Source organism: Schistocerca cancellata, chromosome 1 (assembly GCF_023864275.1).
Source record: "Schistocerca cancellata isolate TAMUIC-IGC-003103 chromosome 1, iqSchCanc2.1, whole genome shotgun sequence".
NCBI lineage: Eukaryota > Metazoa > Arthropoda > Insecta > Orthoptera > Acrididae > Schistocerca > Schistocerca cancellata.
This window is the reverse complement of record NC_064626.1, coordinates 592,613,558-592,631,581: the sequence shown is the minus strand read 5'-3', so window position 1 is coordinate 592,631,581 and position 18,024 is coordinate 592,613,558. Positions and strand designations below refer to the sequence as shown.

The 18,024-nt window shown below is 40.5% G+C and overlaps 1 protein-coding gene across 3 annotated transcripts in view; it reads right to left on the bottom strand.

Moving 5' to 3' along the window:
- LOC126181994 (protein-L-isoaspartate O-methyltransferase domain-containing protein 1-like) overlaps window positions 1-15,745 on the bottom strand; it is a 68,295-nt gene extending 52,550 nt beyond the window's left edge. Inside the window, exons 1-3 of one of the 3 annotated variants that reach the window (XM_049924816.1) lie at window positions 15,390-15,745; window positions 14,897-15,250; window positions 14,689-14,823 (exon numbers count right to left, since the gene is read on the bottom strand). In XM_049924816.1, coding sequence (XP_049780773.1) covers window positions 14,689-14,823; window positions 14,897-15,203 — 442 coding nt within the window. In that variant the 5' untranslated portion in view covers window positions 15,204-15,250; window positions 15,390-15,745. Of the gene's footprint in view, window positions 1-14,688; window positions 14,824-14,896 lie in introns of all 3 variants that reach the window. The other 2 variants (XM_049924817.1, XM_049924815.1) reach the window with 2 other exon arrangements.
- Between the last annotated feature and the right edge of the window lie 2,279 nt (window positions 15,746-18,024).

Genomic DNA, 18,024 nt, shown 5'->3' with positions numbered 1-18,024 from the left:
CCCATGGAGTGGCCAAGGGGGAAGGGGCAGGAGAACCAGAACCAGAAACGGTACTTTTTCTTTTGAAAGACTCGGCCGCAGAGCGACCCGATACGTGGTGACGTTTCATCTGCGAAACGTCCGCCCCGATACCACCCACTCCGACCAGGGGCTCTCCCCACGGGCGCCACCCAGCCGCAGCAAGGGCCACCTGGCAGGATGACCATTGCCGGGAGTCCTGATGCCCCAAGGAGACGGGCATCTACTCCTTGGCCGACGTGGGGAGGGTGCAGCTCAGGTATCGGCAGTACGATCCCTGTGTTGTCAGGGGGCTACAACCTAGAGGGTACATGACGACCCCACCACAACGGGCTGGCTACCGTGCTGGATTTCTGGTGCCATGGAAAGTCCATCATGATCGCTGGTGCAGATGGAGACGCACTATGGGCGTAACTGGGACAACCCAAAAGGCGTTTAGGCCCAATTTGAGTAATAGTGGGTATGGTTACAACGCCGGTGCAATGCTGAGTGCCAAGGTCTGAGTGCACTTAGGACCAGTGGTACACCACGTAAGGTGTCCTTCCCCAAAAGGCTCGTACTTCTGTAGAAATTTAGAAAAATGGAGGTCAAACCCCAAGGGGGACCATCACATGGAAGGCCGAAACAGTTGAAACTCCTTTTAGTCGCCTCGTACGACAGGCAGGAATACCTCGGGCCTATTCTTACCCCGGACCCGCAGGGGGGTTTTAACATTGAGACTGTGTGTCAATTACTCACCTAGGGAAACAATTGATGCAAAATAAAAGTTGTGGAAAGCGATAAATGCAATCTTGCATTTAAAATAACTGGCGCACGGACGTTAAAATAAGTAACTCTTTGTTTCTATGTAGTGGCAAAGAGCAAATAAGCCATACTGCCCAAATTCGCCCCGGTGTCCAAAATCAACCCCCCCCCCTTCCTTTCTTTCTTTCTTTCCTTTTTTTTTTGCGGCTTCATTCCTGTACTAAAGTGTTGACCAACCTCAAAGCTGAAAGTGATTTTCAAAATAAGATGCTCCACCATCCGTTACGTACACACGATAGGAAATGCGTGCCCTCTAGATGCTATGACATAATTATCATGCCAATAGCATAGCATGCACATGCACTGTCGTGAATGGGATCATCACTGACAATAGCAAAACAATGTGATGTTCCAAGGAAGTGAGCAACCCCTTTGAATATCGATACCTGTGATGTGTGCCAGTGGTAACTTTGAATTTCGTTCTGCAAAGGGACAGAACAGTTCTCCGCACAGTCGAAATGAACTAATGTGTCTGTATTCTGAGATAAGGCTGATTTTACTTCTGCTATGACCTGCCTCTGAATCCTCTGGATATGATGGTGAGCTATTACTTTCATGATCCAATGTTTAACCTCTGTAACAAACTTTTCTCACTTTACTGTCTTCTTCAACTATCCTCCCTTCCACAATGCATCAATTTTTATAAATTAGGATTCTCCTTTTTCATTATGAGATTGCTTCTTTTATTGGCCTTTTCATATATCATTTTACCTTTTTCACCATTTTCACTAACAGATATATCAACAATCTGGTTAGTACTTTGCCAGCTGCAATTTTTGTTAATATTACAGAGCAATAGTAAGCTTATAATCCTGCAATGGATGCCCACAGTAAGAATCTGGGCACATCGAAATACCTTTCTCATATTTTTACGAGCTTTCGAAACCAAATGATGTGAGAGAGTTGGTATGTATTTATGTATTTGCTGCTTAGAATAGCTACCTGCTATCAGTGTCAGTAACTGTATCTTCTCAGACTAGGTGGCTACTAAGACAGCAGTATTTAGGTTTTGAAACTACACATCACATTTTGGGCATATATCACTATCTTCAGGTTCTGCACCAAGTGCATCTATATTATACACTTAACAAAATTTTGAAGATGCTGCATGCGTAAAACTTATTTCAATTTCTTCCACTTTTCTTTTCACATACTGTTTTTTTTTTTTTTTTTTTTTTTTTTTCTTGTGCTTCTTACTTTTCCTGTACATTTACGGGGGATATAGTAGGCCACAGCAGAAACGATAACATTCGATGCATCAATAACTTCACACCCAGGAATATAAACATCTTTACTGTCTTCTTCAGTTTCACATTCAGGTGATGATCCTTCTTGTGGGTTGTCACTAAATTTCTTCTTGCAGTGAGTGTAGCAACTCCTGCACAATGGATGTGATGGTAATACCGTTACTTATGGACCAAGATATTTCTGTAATACCTCTGCCAGATTTCGAACAACTGTGAAGTGTTTTTCACTTTTCTTAAAGACCGCCTTCTTGTATCTTTTTTCGCCTCACATTTCCACTACTGCATTTCCTCACTGAAATTGTATCTAACAAAAAGTTAAACTGAACTCAAAACTCGATGCAGAATGGTAGTCATTCGTTTGTTACAAACAGAAGAGAAGAACACTGGAAACAGTGTTGCCAAAATGCATATTTTACACTAGAAATCCAGTGATGTGAAATATGCAGAATATTGAAAAAATTTTAACACTTGACACAGAAAAATATTGCCCACTGCGTTTACACTGACTACTAACACAATAACCAAACAATATTTAGTATTCACCAAGCGGCAGCAGAACACACATAAAAGACAGTTGAAAATGACAAGCTTACAGAGCCAGTGGCTCCTTCTTCAGGCAGAAGTGTTGGAGGGGAAGGAAGAGGGGTGAAGGAAAAGGGGTAGATTTCAGGAAAGTCGCCCAGAACTGTGTTTCAGGGCAGACTTACCATACAGGGTGAGAAAGAAAGACTGATTATCGGGGACTGCATCGGATGAGATTTGAAAACCTGAGGACTTAAAGGTGAAGACAGAGTAATATTCAGACAGAGATTACTGCTTAAACATCATGCACGAGTTAAGAGTGTCATGCATGAGTTAATAAGAGTGAAAAGCTAAGTGCATTGTACGTAACAGAGGTGGGAGAGGGGGAGTGAAAAATAGACTGGTAAGACAATGAAAGATGTAAAAAACTAAAATGGAGTGAATCAAAGAGTAGTTGCAGTGAAGAAATGCTGAGACGGAAGAAATTGACGTAAATTAAGGCCTGGTGGGTAAGTAAGGTAGTTACTTTCGTGTTCCACAGATTGTTTTGCACAATAAATTGTCATGACATGGAACGAGTAATTTTACATATTAATTTGTACATCTATATGTACTCTAAACATCACCATATAATTATCCCCCCCCCCCCCCCCCACAAAAAAATAATAATGAAAACAAGAGATATTGATTGAGTTAGCAGTTCCTACCCACCACTTTTACACATTACAAACATAGAAATTATTCTACAGAATAAGAGTTGTCAAGGAGGAAATTTTTCAATTTATTTTCAAATTTTACCTTGCTATCTGTCAGACATTTTATATCACTGGGTAAGAGGTCAAAAATTTTTTTTTGCAGCACTGTGTGACCCTTTCTGTGCTAAAGGCAACCTTGATTTTGAGTAATGCATGCCATTTTTTCTTCTAGTACTGTAATTATGTACCTCATTAATCCTTTTGAACTGTAGTGGATTATTTATAACAAACCTTCATGAGAGAATAAATATACTGTGAAGCAGTAGTCAGAATGCTCAACTCCTTAAACAGATGTCTACAAGATGACAGTGTGTGAGCACCACATATTATTCTTACAGCATGTTTTTGGGCAATGAAGACCTTCTGTCTTAAAGATGAGCTACCCCAGAACATTATTCCACATGACATTATTGAATAATGAAAATAACCAGAATTTGTCAACTTATTGATTTCTCGACAAGAAGGGAATATAAGCTTTCGAAATGTGGTGCTACAGAAGAATGCTGAAGATTAGATGGGTAGATCACATAACTAATGGGGATGTATTGAATAGAATTGGGGAGAAGGAGTTTGTGACACAACTTGACTAGAAGAAGGGATCAGTTGGTAGGACATGTTCTGAGGCATCGAGGGATCACCAATTTAGTATTGGAGGGCAGCATGGAGGGTAAAAATCATAGAGGAAGACCAAGAGACGAATACACTAAGCAGATTCAGAAGGATGTAGGTTGCAGTAGGCACTGGGAGATGAAGAAGCTTGCACAGGATAGAGTAGCATGGAGAGCTGCATCAAACCAGCCTCAGGACTGAAGACAACAACAACATTGATTTCTCTCTCCCCAAAATTTGCTATGATTCTAGATGGAAATAGGGCTGAACGAAGTTGTTTTAGGAGTTCCGAAATGCATTTTTTCCAATTTAAATTCTCATCAATATGGACACCTAAGAATTTTGAAGTTTCCACCCTATGTATTATTTCATCATCACGTGTTACACTTATACTGGTGCAGTAACCCTTGGGGTGCAGAACTGAATATGATGTGTCTTTGTGAAATTCAAGATGAGACCATTCGCAGAAAACCATTTTTGAGAACTTCGTTCACCATTTCTGTACGTATGCTGGGAGTGATTACAATACTGGTGTCATCTGCAAAAAGAACTAATTCTGCTTGTTGTACATTAGACAGTAGATCATTTACATACGAGGGTTGGAATTTTAATAGTGGTAACTATTTATTTATAGCTCGTACAAAATAGATACCTGTTTCAAAGTTTTACTGACCTTCAAAGTAGTCACCACCATTGTTTATAACCCGTTGCCAGCAATGTGGAAGCCGTAGGCTACTCTTAGCAGTGCCAGTTGTGTTGACAGTTTGAACGGCGCAGTATTGCCTGATGAATTTGTGGCAGTTCTGCAGCAAATGCCATGAAGTGTTTCTTTCAGTTTAGAAATCGAGTTGAACTCACGAGGGCTCAAGTCAGAAGAGTGCAGTAGGTAGTACAGCAGACCCATCAGTCAAACAAATCAGTAACAGCTTGCACAGTACATGCTTGAGCACTGTCCTGCAAAATGATGATTAGGTCCTGCAGAAAGTGTCATCACTTCTGTCTCTAAGATGGTTGTAGGTTGAGTTCCAAAAATGAACAGCATAGAGACAGAAGTGATGACACTTTCTGCAGGACTTGACCATCATTTTGCAGGACAATGCTCAGGCAAGTACAGTGCAAGCTGTTACTGATTTGTTTGAGTGATGGGGCTGCTAAGTGCTATACTACCTAATGCACTCCCCTAACTTAAGCCATCGTGAGTTCAACTCTATTTGTAAACTGAAGGAAACACTTCACTGCTCTCACTTCAGAACTGCTACAAATTCGTCGGGCAATAGACCACGCTGCACGAACTGTCAACACAACTGGCACTGCTAAGAGTATCGTACTACTTCCACATTGCTCGCGATGGGTTATACACAATGCTGGTGACTACTTTGAAGGCCACTAAAACTTTGCAACACACATCTATTTTGTACAAGCTGTAAATAAATAGTCGCCACTATTAAAGTTCCAACCCTCGTATATGAGAAACAGTAGTGAACTCACGATTGAGCACTGGGGAATTACACACGCGATTTCTCCCCAGTCAGAATTATGTCCCTGTATTCTGTTGGTTGAATTACTACCAAGTACAACTTTCTGCATGCTTTTGGTTAGATATGATATGATCCATTGGTTGTTAATCCCATTAACTTTGATTTATCTAGGAGTATACTATGATTTGCACAATCAAATACCTTGGATAGGTCACAGAAAATACCTACTGGTGCTATTATTTATTTAATGCTCGTAACATCTGGTGTGTGAACATGTAGATGGCATTCTCAGTCGAGCAACTCTTCTGAAACCCAAACTGTGATTTGCTGAGGATGATATTGTTGCCAAGGTGAGATGCTATTCTATAATACATCGCCTTCTCAAAAATTTTGGAAAATGATGTCGGTAGTGAAATAGGTCGGTAGTTACTGACATCTCTCGAATCACCTTTCTTAAAGAGGGGTTTAACAATGGCATATTTTAGTCTCTCTGGAAAAATGTCTCGAGTATTACGTATTTTGGACAATACTGGGCTTATTATATGGGAACAAATCTTTAGTACTCTATTGGAGACACCATAAGAACCGGAAGAGCGTTTATTCTTGAGAGAATGTATCATCCTCTTAATGTCAGAAGTAGAAGTTGGTGGTACATTCATATGATGTAATTTTATGAGAGTAACTTCAACATATTGCTGTTATCTTTCTCTTGAACTGTTGATCCCTATGCTTTCTACTATGTTTAAGAAATGATTATTAAATACATTTGCTACCTGTGACTTGTTATTTATAACCCTCCCATTCAATTCAATAGTAATGTTATGCTCTTCTGTGGTTGGCTGTCCTGTCTCTTTCTTCACTATATTCTATAATGCTGTAACTCTGCTGTCAGACGTACTGGGTTTTGACAGTATGTGCATATTTCTTGATTTTTTAATAACTGTTCTTAGTAAGTTTGAAGAGTTTTTGTAACGCACAACTACTACAGGGTCTCTACTTATTCTTGCCAAAAGATACATTTCCCTGTTCATTTCACAAAATACTTCAATCCCCTTAGTAATCCATGGTTTTTTTACATGGCTGTTTGATGTCCCTTCTGATTAGGTTGTGAGGAAAAACTAATTTCAAATACTGATATGAATTTACCATGGAATAGATTAAATTTTATACAGGCATTTGGTTCTTTAAAAATTCCATCACAGGTTGTTTCTTGTAAACTTAAAAAAGACTTACCCTGTAGTCTGTAATGATTGTAACCTACTTCCACCGAGGTGTGTCCATGCTGCAAGGCACTATGTCATTTAGCTTGACTAACTGTGCATCATGTTCAGAGAGAGCATTTGTTACTGGGTAAACAGTTATTTTCTTGCTTTTTGCCTCATCAAAGAAAACATTGTCAATTAGGGGACCTACACTCTTTATCCACCTGTGTTGGAAAGTTAACTACTGAGAGCAAAACCGCAGGATCCAAATAAGGTTTCCAGATCATTTTTCCTATCAGAATCCTGTAGAAAATCTACATTGAAGTCACCACAGACTATTAACTGCTTGCTGATGTCTGACAGATAGCACAGTAAGGAATCTATGTTCCTCATAAGTAATTGAAAATTTCCCAGTGTGGATCTATATACTGTTACAATTAAAAGGGAACTGTTTTTGAGCATTAATTCACAAGCAAACACTTTACGTTTTTCTTTTACTGTTTTGGGGCACAAAACTGCTATGGTGGTGCCCATTCTGTGGCTTAGGAAGGGTAAAAAACCGAATTTAAATCAGCAGCAATGGGAGCGAAACGCAAGAAGGAAGGAAACAAAAAACAGAAGGAAATCTTAGAAATCTGCTATTGAAGAGGGGTTGTTTCCACCGGAAAAAAAACTACAAATGACCGATATCACCTCACTGACACTGATAAACTCAAGGACGCAATCGGCTGAGTGGGTGTCATCTGCTAAAAGGGAAGATATATCAGGCAACAGCTGTAAAAGAGCGAGTAGTGGATTAAAATAGGGGCACTGAAATAAAAGGTGTCTCACCGTACACAGATGAGAGCAGTGGGGACAAAACGAGGGAAGATTGCCACATAAAAGATGTCGATGGATAAAAAGACAGTGCCCTATCCGGAGTCTAGTTAAAATTACCTCCTCCCGACAACGAGGCAGGAAGGAAGAGGTCCAAGCACAGGGAAGAGGTTTTACGTTCCGTAATTTATTATCCAAGTGCAGATCAATGTGTGTGCCATAAAAGGGCAACACGATGACAAAACGCTCTGAAGATCGCAAAGGGAACCATGCGAACAGCGGGCCAAGAAAGAGAGACTGCAGCCTTTGCCACTATATCGGCTGCCTCGTTTCCGTAGATACCAACATGCCCTGGGATCCAGAGGAATATCACTAAGACACCCTCCAACTGGAGCATGTGGAGGCAGTTTTGAATCCCGTGGACCAGAGGGTGGTAGGGATAAAGAGCTTGAAGGTTGAGAAAAGAGCTGAGGGAATCTGAGCATATAATATACTGTAGCCGCTTATGGCGACGGATGTATTGGACAGCCTGGAGAACAGCGCAAAGCTCTCCAGTAAAAAACTGAACACTGGTCAGGAAGCCGAAATCTAATAGGGGTGTCACCAACAATATAGGCACTCCCAGCACCAAATGTGGTCTTTCAGTCGTCAGTGTAAATAAATGTGGCATTCTCCATTTGTGTGCATAAAGCAGCAAATGCCCGACGATAAACTATAGGGGCGGTGCTATCCTTGGGAAGCTAGCAAAGGTCACAGAGAAGGCAGGTCTGGGCGTGAATCCAAGGTGGCGCCATACCCCCATTTGTCAAGAAAGTTTTAGGGAATTGGAAGGGAAGGGAATGTAGCAGTTGACAGAAGCGGACTCCTGGTGGCACTAGAGAGGAAGGGCAGCCTTCAGACCCTAAATCCAAGGAGACATCGAAAGAAAGGGCACGGGGTCAGATGAGCAGGCATGGAAGACAAGCTGGCTAGTGTAACGAATCAGAAGGACAGCTCACTAATTGGGCAGCGTAGGTCCAGCAGTCTCAGCGTAAATGCTCTCAACAGGGCTGGTTAAAAAGCTCCAAATGCTAAAAGCAATCCATGATGGTGGACAGATTCAAGATGTTGAGGAATAGACGGCTGTTCAGGGGAGTAAACTATGCTTCCACAGTCCAATTGCGAGCACACTAGGGCGGTCCGCTCCCCAGGGAGGTACCACTCTGAACACGGAGAGTGTTGAGGGATCGCAGGACAGCGAGACGAAAGATATGAAATGTGGGAAGACCAGTACAGTTTTCTGTCAAACAGAAGTCCCAAGAATTTGGCGATGTTTGCGAACGGAAGGATGATAGGACCGAGACGTAAGAATGGCAGATAAAACTCCACACGATGTCAAAAATTTACACAGACGTGTCTTACTGAGAGAAAATCTAAAGTCAGTTTCGGTGCTCCATGAATGGAGGCGATCGAGACATCCTTGAAGATGTCGTTCAAGAAGGCTGGTCCGTTGAGAGCTATAATCATCAACAAAGAGTGAACTCGAGACGTCGGGAAGGAGAAAATAGATAATTTGATTTATGGCAATGGCAAACAGTGCAACACTTAGCACGGAGCCCTGGAGCACCCCGTTTTCTTGGGAGAAAGTACAGGAGAGTTTAGTGTTCATCCGCACCTTAAATGTGTGTTCCATCATAAATTCACGAATGAAAAGGGGTAGCTGGCCTTGAAAGCCCCCAAAAGAATAATGTGTGGGGGATACCTGTCTTCCAACAGGTTTTGTATGCCCTCTCCAGATCAAAAAAATGTAGCTACCGTCTCGCGTTTCCTGAGAAAATTTTTCACGATATAAGTGGAGAGAGCAACAAGAATTTGGCGATGTTTGCGAACAGAAGGATGATAGGGCCGAGACGATGGAACGATGCTTTCAGAAACTGCATTGGGCAGGTGTTAAAAAGTTTCAGGACCCCAGCCACCTGTCTACATGGCAATTTACCATACACTCCAAAACCTTAAATATACTACTTGTGAGAGAGATGGGGCGATAGCCAGAGGGGAGATGTTTGTCCTTTCCACGTTTTGGAACAGGAATGACAACAGCTTCCCACCATCTTCTGGGAAAGGTACTGTCTGACCAATTCGATTATAAAGGAGGAGGAGGAGGTAACACAGACTATGGTATGATAAATGCAGCAACATTTGGACAAGGACGCTGTTAGGTCCTGGGGTGGAAGAGCGAGAGGAAGAGTGTGTATGTTGGAGTTCCTACACAGAAAAAACGTAGCTTTCACGACTCTGAGAGGAGAAAGCAAGAGGTCACAATTCCACTGGTGTTTCTTCGGGAGAAAGGCTGGCGGGTAATTTGAAGAGCTCGAAATCTCAGCAAAGTATTGACCCAATGAGATACAAATCGTGACTGGGACTGCTAAGGTAACTTGTGCGACAGTTAGCCCAGAGATCAGGGAGACACTAGACATGCCGGATAACCGTTGAATTCGACTCCAAACTACGGATTAAAGGAGCTGGTAAAGAAGTCCCAGCTGGCCTTCTTGCTACCATGGATGATGTGACGGCATCATGGACTTAACTGCTTATAGCGGATACAGTTAGCCAATGTATGATGGTGGCGAGAAACACGAAGAGCACATCCCTGCTCGCGTATTGTGTCATGGCACGCCTCATTCCACCAAAGAACTGGGGGCCCTGGAGCAAAGGGGAGGTATGAGGTATTGAACATTCTGCGGCTGTAAGAATAACTTCCATAACATGAGTAACCTGATCGTTTATGCTAGGAAATTGATGGTCATCAAATGTTGCTAGAGAGGAGATTTGTGTCCAATCACTTGGGAAAACTTGCAGCATCTTTGGTGCATAGATGGCATTTGTAGCTGTAATCTAAGGACACATGGAAAATGTGTCACTCAAGTGTGTATTAGCAAGAGCAAACCATTCAAAGTGCCGAGCTAGCTGAACAGCACCGACCGAAAGGTCCAAATGAGAGAAGGTTGACATGGAGGCAGAGAAAAATGTAGGTTCCCCAGTGTTGAGCCAAACAAGTTCCACTTGTGCAAGAGATCACTCAATAGGGAGCCTCTCGGACAAGGACGTGGAGATCCCCAAAGCGGGTGGTGGGTGTTGAAAACCCAACCAGCAAGTAGGGGAGGGGGGGGGGGGGGGAGCTAACCAAGGAGATCAGCTCTTGCCATTGGTGTGGACCATGGAATATATACACTACAAAGAGAGAAGCTGTATCCAGAAAGGGATAGACATACAGCGACAGTTTGGAAGGAACTGTTTAAGGGGATTGGGTAATAATGGATAGTATCATCAAGAAGAATCATAAGTCCCATGTGCTGGAGCGCCATCAACAGAGGGGAGATCAAACTGGACTGATTGGATGTGGGGATGTAGCTTTGTTTCCTGAAGACAGAAGATGATCAGTGAGTATGAATATACAAGGATCAACAATTTATCCCAAATGGAGCAAATTCCAATGCATAATTGACATAGGGTGGACAGGATAGGGAAAAATCTCACCATGGTTGCCGTCAAATCAACAACCACTGAGGGCTGGGGCCGACAGCGTGGAACAGCATTCAGCCGAAGGCAGAAGATCCTGATCCTTAGGGTGTTCGGGGGTAGCTCCTGCCACCAGTCATTGGCTGGTTGATTGGCCGCCATCGGTGCATCTCGGCGACACGGAAGATGGCCGAGGGCGGCTACTGCTGGGTTGCGCTGTAGAAGACACACGCCATAGCGGAGAAGGAGAGGTACTTTGTGCCTTTTGCACCTTCCTGTTTGTGCTTTACTGTCATTCCGTAAACCACAGTCAGCCGAAACTGATTTTTTATAATCAACAACAAAAACCATTAAGGAGCAAAAGTATTGGAAAATGAGTAAGAATTAAGAACCTTAGTTCATTAGAAGAACAGTGGGGAATTATAAGTGGAGGGAGGGAAAAAAACAGGTCTCCTTGGCAATGTCTGTTTTATCTAAAGCATCTTTATCTGACTAACATTTTTTATTCCTACAGTGAAGCACATCTTTGTAACATTTAGGAGACATGAACATCACATGGAAAAAGTCCTAGATCAAGGCAGACATCGCCGGAAAAGTGAAGACCAACAGTGGAGGTCCAACTGAACAACTCTGTGCCGAGACACAAATGCTGTTGTGTGTGGCATCATACAAGCACAAACACGAAGAGACACAAACACTCACAATATTTTTTGTGTCAGTATTACTTTTTTCATATGTTGTTTGCATTGGCAGATTGATCCATAGCATAGCCAGAGATTTAGGTTAGGTTGAAAGATGACAGTTTTCTTGTAAGATAGCGAAGTGGAACCACAGGCTTCAGTTAATTGATCTTCAAAGTGTTCTTTGTATGAACAAAATCATGGGGCTTACCCGAGACTGGGATAACACCAAGCTGCTTTGACCAATAACGTCATCCCATGCCGAAAACTCCTATTTTGTATATATCCAACATGGCGAGCAATACAGTGATCGCAACACCCACAAAAATACAGATACCATGTAAACCAATTCACTTACTAAACTCAATGAAATTAGCAGGACAACTCATGAAAGAGGTGTTTTGGACAAACTAAAAATTCAATAATAAAAATGACTGTGTTAAAAATACAAAACTTTGAAAACACAAAACTCTCAAAACTGCCAAAAAATAAAATCTGACAAATCATATAAAACACACCTAAAGATAATTGTACCCCATCTCCAGTTAGCCTATACAGCTCAACCTAAGACCAGGATCCACAGCTTGTGGTCTAGTGCTAGTGTTGCTGCCTCTGGAGCACAGGGTCCCAGTTCAATTCACGGCCAGGTTGGAGATCTTCTATGCCCAGGGACCAGGTGTTCGTGTCATCATCATCATCATCATCATCATCCGTGACAGTGGCTAGATTGGACTGGGTACAAAAATGGGGCTGTGTAAAAACTGCGACTTTTTATGGGCACTGATGACCACGCAGTTGAGTGCACCACAAACCAAACATCATCATTTCCAAGGCCATGATATCACATCAGTAACACCCCCCCCCCCCCCCCAAACTACAAGAGCTGGAATCACTATCTCCAGTTCACCTACATAGCCCAATCCTAGACTAGTACGGTATACCAATAAATCCCTCCTCACTACTGGTACCACAATCTTGAGTTAACCTACAATAAATGTGCACTTATGGTGTATGTGGCTTTCCTGTTGCATGTTGCAATTGGTAACTTCATGCATGGTAAATGATGGGAATTGAACTTGAGATAGAATGAGTCAGATAGGACAAGACAATACAATACAATACGTGAGAAAATAGTTTTTGATAAATGTTGTTAAGTGGATCAATGTTTTTTAACTAAATCATGGGACAAAGCATTGCTATCAATGCTTATTAATAACAGAATTTACTAAAAAAACACACACACACACACACAGGCACCTAAGAGCAAAGTTTGCATTTCATTAAATATTCTCTCTAACATGAGAACATTCCATACACTATAATCTATTTTGCCACCTTGTAATTTTGTGCAGTCCACATTATGATGACTGTAGCACACTAAATGACACAACATACCTCACAAACACACCACATAATCAAACCACAAGAGCACACTGCCTATACTACATTTCACTTCCATTCTAAAACAAACACACCGCAGTCCAATGATGTCACACAACACAGCACAGCACCCACGCAATGTTTAGCTTAATTTGTTCCAACCATCCCCCCTCCCCCCCCCCCCCCTCCTTGACCAGTGAAGGAATCCCACCCATCTGTTTCGATGCCTAATGTCATCAAAATGACATACACAAATCAGTCTCCAAAAACCTTACATGCATAAAATACACGCAGTAAAATTTTACTGCTATCGTCATTACAACACCTTTGCCAAATTCACTTATAACCAAAATGCCCTCTTTCAAACTAATCTAAGCAGACTCATCTACCACCACAACCTACATTCCAAAAAATAAAGTAGAAGCAAAATAAATATTATCAGGGTTATTTTCTAGCTTTCTTTGTGCAGGTGTGATTTCTGTACTATGAATGGTATTTAAACTTCTTAAGTACCACTTTTTAGCAGCTGATTACTGTGTTTTCAACAATAAAAACTAAAATTTCTTCTGTCTAAATAATCTTCAATTTTCAGTGGTACATTTCATTACATTTTCAAATTAAGATGGTCTAACCATTTGCACAATAAGAGTAACATAAGTATGTGTGGGGTGGTGGAAGGACTTATTCACACCCCTAACTTCTACGAACTGCAGAATGAGTCTTTGATTTTGCACCAGAGCTTAAGTAATAAAGCAGTTGCCACAGAAATTATTTCTCTGACAGGATACACAATTGGGCATATAATTTATACTTATCCACTTATCAGTAAGTGACACTGCTATGCTACATTCTGTGAAGATCTAACAATTCATTATGGGACCCACTCACATTGTGACTATGCCATTCTTCACTAAATCCAACAAGATGATAAGCAGGAGAGCTAGTTCCAGATCTGACAATGGATAGTTCCATCACAGAACAATTTTCTGACAGATACAACGTAAATAGTTGAAGCATCGAACTGGAACCCATTTCTGGCTCTCGTTGCGCTACCATGTGAGAGGTCACAGGTAAAATTCACTTGTGAATTATGAATTAACACAGTCTTTGAATCCATAAAACAACTTCCATCCACTGATGGAATTACAGGTACATACAATTCTTGTAACACAACCACACCAATCAATCCTGTTTAATAGAGATTTGAATTTAATTAGTCTTGGCAGCTGCATGATATAGTATAACTTGCAATCACAAGTGCCAAGTTTTCAAATATTTTTTCTCCAATATTTTATAGTGTCATATGTCTTGAGGAAGCAATGTTTGACTTTGTCCTGTCCAAGTACTTTTCAAGTTGCATGTAATTTAATTTTGTTGTTACACATGTAATATGCCTGGTACAAGTACAATATGATACTACGAAATCTAGGAATTCAACAATTCTATTATTGAGGATAATTTTGGAGATATACTTTCCTCCAGTGATAAGATTTGTGCAAATGTTTCTTCTCCAAACATATGGTGATACAGTGACTTTATTTGCGATTTGTAAAAGGCTGTCTCAACAAAAAAGTATACAGACAACGGGATGATATATGATATTTTGCACGACAGAGTGTTGCTCACTATACATCTCAACCCTACAGATAAAAGCCAAACTGTTTTAGGCTACGGCTTACCATTCACGAACTTTGGTTCACAAAATTCGTATTCATCAAGTGCAGGAGAAATTCTTTTAAATTCTTCCAATTTCACACAGGCATACGCCATTACATCCTCATGAATTTCTATTCCATGATTTACACCATACGGCCCTGAAAATATAAATCGTAACTTAAAATATTTAAACTTACTGTGGCAACTGAAGCAAGTTATGGTAGTTCATACCTAAAATCAAGCCTGCCATTGTGCTTAAATAGCCAGTTCCCGAACCAAGATTAAGGAAACTCAAACCGGGGGCAAGACGCAAACTTTCCATCACTTCGCTGTATATGCAGGGAGCAGACAAATGTAGATTTCCTTTTTTCCAAGCAACGTCTTTGTATGCTGTGTCCTGAAAATCTGGTGTGAAGTAATGTGCACGATCAACGGCTCGAAAAACTCGTTCGACAACTGAACTTTTGATGTAGTCAGCTTCTAGCAAGTTATCTATTAAATCATCATTGTCTTCTCCAGCACTTACAGCACCTCCCATGGTGAGCTGTCGTACACAATCAGTGTATCTCCCTCACTATCAATGGACTGTAAAATAAACACTCTCTTTAAAAGCTATGTTCCATTCTTCATTACGTCGTATCTGTACGTATTATTCTTTGTTACTCCATGTCGTATGATTCGCTACGATATAATCGAAATCTGACAACAAATCCTATTTACTCACTAAATGTTTTTGTACTGTTGACGTGAAACCTACACAGTGTTAACTGCCAATGTACTGAATCTTCATAACAGCTGAATATATGTAGTATGTACAAGCTGAGGGGATGAGTTCAAGGTCGATCAGCTGGTTGAGTTTAAAAAACGTCAAAGACCAAGATCTTCAACGCGTCATTTAAAAATACTATTTTTCCTAGGCAATGTTCTTTCTAATAAACATAAACGCACTTAAATTCCTGCGATAGATCCCGGAATAGAATAAACTATTTCAATCCAAAAGTAAACAGATACACAACAACACAAAACCTTCAGACGCCAGTCTTGACAATTATCCCACCGCCTTTGAGAGTTCTTAGGCGCTAACTGCGCGGAGTGGGAAAAATATAAACAAAAAAAAATTGTGCGCTCATTCACACACACGGAAACAGCTCCAGTAAATTAAATAATTATTCATATTGTGGTTTTATTTCCAATTTCTGCTTAAACACAATACTGAAATACCACGAACATAAAAAAGTTAAAAAAATAATGGTGAGTATCGATCATACAAATCGTATATACTCTCGTGGCTAAATGTTAATATGATATGTAAAGTTGTCTTCTTAACCCCATCAGGGTCAAGCCTGTTGTCAAATTCGTTCCTTTCTAGTTCGATCCACGAGTTTGTCAAATAAGTTCGTAGGCGTAAGTGAACCAACGAGACTTATCTTGTCAATTCAACCTCACTTTTGAATAAGGCGTTGTTCGTGTGGTGAAGTATTTTGACTCTAGTGAGAATATCTACCAATGAAGACAAAGCGATTTTTTTTGCATTGTATAGTACTGTGTATAAAGAAGAAAAAGAAGACAGCGCTGGTCAAGAGAACAATTGCAATTTAGAGAATAACATAACCGTGAAAATCTGCTAAAAGAAATATCACACTAAGAGCCTGATGATTACACAATTTTTTTTTTCCAAATGGAGAGTTCAACTTTTAATTACTGTGTTACTTCAGATCCACATTGAAAAAGAAGAAGCAAGTACATGAAAATTCACTTTCTTCTATCTGATCCTCTACAGTACATTAAAATACTGTACCACCACATGACAATATATACATGGTTCATGGAAGCATAGAAGAGCTTCGATATTATTGTATTGGGCTCCCGGTTGTATGTTGTGCGTGGAAAATATATGGAGTATGTAGGAGGGAAAGACTAATCGACTTTTCACGGAAAGTCTTCAAAGGTGGAGAAGCTACGTATTTGCAAAAGTCAGATTTGTGGTTTCAATGTTGGACACATGCAGCTGTCACTTATTGAAAAAGACATCCCAGATAGCACAGTAAGCCGGTTTCAAACTTGTTTCCAGCTGTAAAGTTCAAGTATATAAGCTTGATCAAAGCTGGAATATTCAGGCCTGTTAGCTAGGTTCAAGCTTGAAACAAACATCAAAGTTGGCAGAGTTCAAGCTATATTTCAAGCTTGACTTATCAAGCTTGGCTCCAGCTGTATCTACACACGTGGAATACAGCCTGGTATTTACAGCTTGTTTTAAGCTATATAAATATTAATCTGAATTTATTGAACCTAATTAATTACGTTACGTAATATTTAACATTTGTAACATTAACGTACCGATCTGTTTTCTAGTATAAAACAAACTTGTCAACAAACCACAACCATTAACGCGCGTCACAAAGGTAAAATGGCCGTAAACGTAACTTTACGTTACGTAATATTTAACATTTGTAACATTAACGTACCGAACTGTTTTCTAATATAAAACAAACTTGTCAACAAACCACAACCATTAACGCGCGTCACAAAGGTAAAATGGCCGTAAACATAGCAAGGCTCAGAAAAGTAAATAAAATAAGATAAAACAGAACTGGAGACAGCCACACTCAAACCAAACTCCGCGCCGTCATGACGTCACACAAGACAACACCCTTACGTCACGGCTTATAAACGCTTATGGCGCTTCCCGTGGACGTCTATGGAAGCTATGCTGCGCGCGCATCTGCTGTACAGCCTTCCAGGGAAATTACAGTTTATTTCAAGCTTGGGAAAATTATTTTAATTCAAGCTAAATTTGTACAGCTTGATGTAAACTGTGTAACAGGTTGATTTTTCAGTCTTGAATTTTCAACTGAACCTAAACTCAATACCCACCGTGAAACAAGCTGTGTAACAGGTTGATTTTTCAATCTTGAATTTTCAACTGAACCTAAACTCAATATCCACCTTGAAATAAGCTTGAGTGCTAGCTGGGATAGTATTGTTGGACATCATAGATGTCGATGTTCATGTAATATCAGTTTATAGATCTCCTTTGGCCAGCTTTTGCTCCTTATACAGAAAAAGTGATAAAAAGAAACCATCAAGGGGCATAATTTGTGTGATTTTAATATAAATTTTCTTGCAGAAGGCAAAGGTCTGTGGCTAATGTTTTTTAAAAAATGTTATGAACTGTTACAACTTTAATATGAAGGAAACATCCCCATCTGGGGTAAAACCAACCAAAACTTCAGTGTTCTTGACCAAGTACTTAATATCTTGCATTGTTCTTTCAGGTCTGTAAAATTGGGATTTCCTGACGATAATACACTGATTATACAGGCAGTCTTTTTTAAAAGTAAACATCAACAAAAAAAATG